General features: G+C 35.0%; 1 protein-coding gene across 2 annotated transcripts in view; it reads left to right on the forward strand.

Annotated features, from left to right (window-relative positions):
- The window catches only part of Acss3 (acyl-CoA synthetase short chain family member 3), a 169,600-nt gene that overhangs the window by 50,356 nt on the left and 113,244 nt on the right, over positions 1-6,000 (forward strand). For both annotated transcript variants that reach the window (XM_008852196.3, XM_029555689.1), the window contains exon 3: positions 1,203-1,391. In XM_008852196.3, coding sequence (XP_008850418.1) covers positions 1,203-1,391 — 189 coding nt within the window. The remainder of the gene's footprint in view (positions 1-1,202; positions 1,392-6,000) is intronic.

Genomic DNA, 6,000 nt, shown 5'->3' on the forward strand with positions numbered 1-6,000 from the left:
TTATTGCAAGTATTCCTTCTGCCAAAAATAACTACAGAGAAGAGATTTCTGCCTTATTTTATCCACTGATCTGAAATACTAGATAATTATGTGTCTGTGTCTCTCTGTGTGTGTGTGTGTGTGTGTGAGTGTGTGTGTGTGTGTGTGTGTGTGTGTGAGGCAGGGTCTCCCTGTAGCCCCAACTGGCCTGGAACTTTCTATGTAGACCAGGCTAGCCTCGATCTCACAGAGAAGACCGCACATTGTTCTTTTTTTTTTTTTTTAGCAATAGACATTTTAAGTGAAAAAACGTGTTTTTAAATGCTGGAATACTGAAGTACTTACACTTAATCTGGGTATAATTCCCATAGCCTGACTGTGGAAAGGTTTTTTGCAGAAAATGATGTTGTATGTGGGCTTATGATCTGTTTTGTTTTTTTTTTACTAGAAATTGCAAATCACATGTTAGGAGAAAAGACATTTTTATGTCTAATTCCAAAACACACGACAAAAGTGAAAAGAAGTTTGTGTACTTGGTCCAAAAGGATATTATTATTAAATTATTTAATATAAATACTTAGTATGAAAAGTATAAAGAAAAAAATTGGTTTGGGACATTAGAAAGAACAAAGAATATGTGGTCAATAAACCTGTGATAGTTTCATGGCTATTCCATTTCCTAGTGGTCTGATGTTTGATTAAGCATATATTACCCCTGAGTCGCAATTACTTTATATTATAAATGGGGATAACAATATAGTAAAAATCTGATTATTTGTGTTCTCTCAAATCTTTATCTGTTCACAACCAATCATGTATCTAATTTTATTAACTATTTTACTTTCCATTTTTCTTGAAAGATTAGCTCTTTAAAATACAAATTCTATAAGGACACATCTATTTTTCATTTTCAATGTGTGTTACCAATTATAAATATCAATTTAGATATGATAGTTCAGTAAATATATTGCACGATGAATTAGTAAGCAAACCTAAGTCATGAAGTTCATTTGACACGTTTGTAAATCTTCATGTATAATAAGTTACAATCCTGATATACTATTGTTATTACCATATATCTAAACCATTATCATCGTCATTGATTATGTGTTCCTTAAGCTTCCTTAATTCACTATAAGAGGGATGACCACTTTCCAGTTTTACTACTTTGACTTCAAGTTTAGTGAAATAATATAGATCTAATGATTTTTTTTTTGTAACAGGTCTCTAAGCTGGCTGGTGTTTTGGTCAAGCAGGGCATCAAAAAAGGTGACACTGTGGTCATCTACATGCCCATGATCCCACAAGCAATTTATGCCATGCTGGCATGTGCAAGGATAGGGGCCATCCACAGCCTCATATTTGGGGGATTTGCATCTAAAGAACTAAGTACCCGCATTGACCATGCAAAGGTAAGTGCTTCCTTTGGGGTTGTCAAGTTATGTAGTGACATATACTATGTCCATATCTTGCATTTCTATCTACCTTTCAAATGGGCTGCTCAAATTTAGTTTTTCTTGGCACGTATCTGTTCATCAAAGATTGATTTGTGAGTCAGTTCTACGCAAAAGGCAATCTACAAGGTGTTTGGAGGATATAAAATATGAGACAATGAATCTGTTTCTCACAGTGTCTTATATACTGGGGTATATAAGACATATGAGAAAATTGTCTGATAACTACTTTACTCACTCAACATGCTTGTTAATCACCATGCGCCTGAAACTTTCCTTGGAAGTATGCTGCAAATGGTTGTGATTGAGATAGACACATAGCTAATTTTAAAAGCTATAAAGCCCTGTATCTCAGAGGGATTGTTTGGGGAATGAGGGCTCACATATTTGAAGGTGTTAATAAGATAGCAAATGTCATAAATTTATTGGGAAGGATTATTGAAATATTCACAGTAAGACACAGCAGAGTTTTTGGTTTATGGGCCTCATTTAAAAACTTTTAGCCATTTAAAAATGTAGCAGAGATAAAAAAACATTTATTATAAGTGGCTGCATAGTAAATATTTCAGGATTGTATGTCACCTTGTCTCTGGTGCAGTCACTCAGCTCTGCTTTTGTAGCACTGAAGAAGTCAGAGACAATAAATCAAAGAACAGGGATGTCTGTGTCCCAGTCCAATGTTACAGAAATAGTTGCAGACTACTAATCTGGAAGTAGGGACATTGTGTGTGTGTGTGTGTGTGTGTGTGTGTGTGTGTGTGTGTGTGTAAAGGCTTATGGAAAATGGTGATAGTTGAGTCAGATCTTCTAAAAAATATTTTATTTCACATTTTTATATGCATATATTTGGATCAAATCCATCCGCATTCCCTCCCTTCTAATTTCCTCCTTAACCTCTTCATCATAATTCCCTTCCAAATGCCTCACCCCACCCCCTGCTCGCTACCCAGTGAGTCAGTGTAGTGATGCCTGTAGGTTCTTGGGTATTGACACATGGTAGCCTCTTAGGGCACATATCCCCAAAGAAAACTGACTCTCCCAGTAGCCGTCAATTGCCAATAGCTCCTCAGATAGAGGTGGGACTTCATAAGTCTCTCCTGAATCCCTGCTGGGAGTTTGGTTAACGAGTTTGTGCAAGTTTCATGTATGTGGTCATAGACTGATTTCATGTGTGTGGCTGTGGTATCATGTTCAGCAAATATTGTTTTGCTAAAGATGGTATATACATCTACTTCCTCTGGTTCTTACAATCTTTCTGTCCCCTCTTCCTCAATGGTTCTTGAGCCTTGAAGGATAGGGTGTGATATAGATGTTCCATTTATAGTTGAATATTCTTATTCTCTGCATGTTGACTGGTTGTGGATCTCTGTATTATTAATGCCATCTACTGCAAATAAAATAAAATAAAATAAAACAAGGAAGTGAAAACAAAAATATAAAAGAAAAAAAAAACCCAAGTCTTCTCTGATGATGGTTGAGGGGTACACTAATATGTGTGCATAGCAATAAATAAGTCATTAGAAGTCACTTTATTACTATGTTTATTTGTCAGAATAATAGTAATTAGGTTCAACCCTAGGGCCTATGACCTAGCCAGCAATGGGGTTTTGGCCCAGTTGATAATATTAGGCATACATCCATCTTGTAGAGAGGGCTTTAAATCTAATCAGAAAGTGTTTGGTTACTTCCATAATATTCATGCAACTATTGCATCAGTGGGCATATCTTGCCAGGCTAGTTGTTATTGTACCTTAAAGGAGTCATAGCTAGATAAGACTGTCAATGACTTTTCTTCCCTGGTAGCATGCATAGAACCTTCCAGGATTGTGAAAGCTAGTCAGTCAGGATGAAGCTTCCAGGCCCAAGTCCACACCAACTTGATGTCTCCAATAAGACCTCAACAATAAGGTATTACTGTCAAATTCTGGAAGGTAACAAAGTACAATAGAATGTAATGTTTGGGAGAGTAAAAATCCCAGTGCCAGGTAGGGGTTACCTCTTTTGAGTTAGATCTCCACTAAGATTATGCTATGTGAGGAGAATGTGATAATAGGATCCATAAACAATGGCAATCAAGATATAAGGCAAGAAGGGATAAAAGTCATTTATTAGAGAGAAAGTGACTGTTTTGTCCGAAAATGGGGAGGTGAGCTCATGAAGGCAGATTTTATGTGAAATTGAAGACATAACACTTAAAATTTTTTAGCCAGTAATGGTAAGAGTCATATTGTTAGCACTGCTAAGAAGGAAGCCCTATGGTATGGAAGAAGTTGGAAGTTTGACTAAAATCCTTTGCTAGGTGATCCATTTTCAAAGCAATAGAAAACACGTGTAAGCAGTGTATGACAGAAGAACCCCAAAATGAGGCATTCTTAAGAGGTATATATTGAAAGTTCTCTGAGAGGTGGCATAGAGTAAGGCTTTGCCTATATACTTCTTGTGAGATTGATTAGATATTAGAACTCTAAAAACCATTAGTTAAAGCTTTTGTTTTTATGTTGTGATTTTAGAGTAAATAGGCAAAAACATTCATTTTAACAGATGAACATTTTAATGATGTATTCTGACAGTCAATCTACAAACTATAAAATTTTAATAAAACACTGTTAATAGAAATTGAAAGATTGAAAGCATTTATTTTTCTAGAGGAAGAATCTTAACTTTATAAATTATTCAAGTGCTATATATTTTATATGTATTCTTAATTTGAGGTATAACTTATTTTCATTTATTTAAAATTCTAATCTTATGACATATTATTTAGAGTTATACTTCAAATATTATTGGCAAAAAGAAGTGAATTAAATTCAAATATACCATTAAAATATAGTAAAATGAACAAGAATTATTTCTATTTTCTTTCTTTATACTCTTTATAAAGTCACTTTGATATAGTGGAAGAGAAATGTTCTGCAATCAGGCAGAACTGACTTTCTTTGTGACTCTAACACTTGTAACCCAGGGTAAGCTATGTGGCAATGTGGACTTCAGCTCCATGAATATTAAACAGCATCAAAAATAGAAAGGGGCTATATATGCATACACTTGGCATAGTCTAAATCTTACTGAAATAATCAGAGATAAGCATTCAAGAATAGACACAATTCCATGGAATGAGTCTCCTGAATAAGGTATTACATGTCACTTTGGTTTGAAATAATAAAATAGTAAGAGTAAAGAAATACTCATTTCTGAGTATTATTGAGAAATTTGGTTTAAATTCACAATTATTATTGAAAGCTTGGGAACTCTGTACTTGGCACAGGACACAAAGATAAGTGAAAGGAAAACTTGTCCTTGGAGAGTTTACTATGTGTTGGTGAAGGTAAATGAATGAACTATGGTCCCATATCTGAGACATGCCCAACATGTGCTAATGAAGGGAGATTAACACAGACTTTTCCGGGGATTCCTTTTTCCCTCCCTTGCCTGTGTATTGAAGAATGACTAATAAACAGCCAGGTAAAGAAGCATTCTAAGTATATCTTAATAATGAGAGCAATTCTAGGATTTATAAATCCTTTAAAGAAATACAATGTACTCAACTTCAAGGCTAGGCATTGCCTTAGGATGAAAGGATAGAAAAATATTCTAAGTAAATAGCACTAAGGAATAATCAGGGATTACAATTCTGATCTCTGACAAAGTAGACTAAGAAATAGTACTAAGAAATAATCAGGGGTTGCAATTCTGATATCAGACAAAATAGACTTCAAATTAAAACTAATCAGAAGACATAAAGAGGGTCATTTCCTTCTGATCATAGGTAAAATTGACCAAGAAGCTACAACAATCATGAACCTATATGCACCAAACTCTGGTGCACTCAACTTCATAAAAACAGCACTACAAAACTTGAAGACATAGCCAGGTGTGTGGTGCATGTCTTTAGTCACAGCACTGGGGAGGCAGAGGCAGGACGATCTCCAGATATCTGTGAGTTCAAGGCCAGTCTGGTCTATATAGTGAGTTCTAGGACAGCTGGGGTTGCAGGGAGACTCTGTCTCAAATAGACAAAAAAATAAATAAATAAAAGACACGGATTAACCCCAACTCCATAATACTAGGGGACTTCAATACCCCACTGTCTCCAATAGACAGATCAACTGGATAAAAATTATCAGAGACAACTGAATTCAATGATACTGAAGGTCAAATTGTCAAATGGACCTAACAGACAACTAGTTAATAGTCCACCTAAGCACCAAAGAATACACTTTCTATTCAGCACCCCATGGAAGTTTCTTTTAAATTGACCACATGCTGGTGCACAAAACAAACCTCAACAGTTATAAAAGAAATGGATTATTTCCATGCATTCTACAATGCACAATGCAATAAAATAAACAGCAAAATAAACCCTAGTAACTACACAAACTCATGGAGATTAAAAAACACACTCCTGCAGGATGGATGGGTCAAACAAAAAATTAAAAATAAAAGTATTGCTGGGACAAAACAATAATGATAGTACAATACAACAAAACCTCTAGGATACTTAAAAAAACAAAACAGTCCTAAGAGGGCAGTTTATTATTCTAAGTGTCTACATCAAAAACTCAAAAAG

This window comes from Nannospalax galili, unplaced genomic scaffold (assembly GCF_000622305.1).
Source record: "Nannospalax galili isolate Female #2095 unplaced genomic scaffold, S.galili_v1.0 scaffold390, whole genome shotgun sequence".
NCBI classification, from domain to species: domain Eukaryota; kingdom Metazoa; phylum Chordata; class Mammalia; order Rodentia; family Spalacidae; genus Nannospalax; species Nannospalax galili.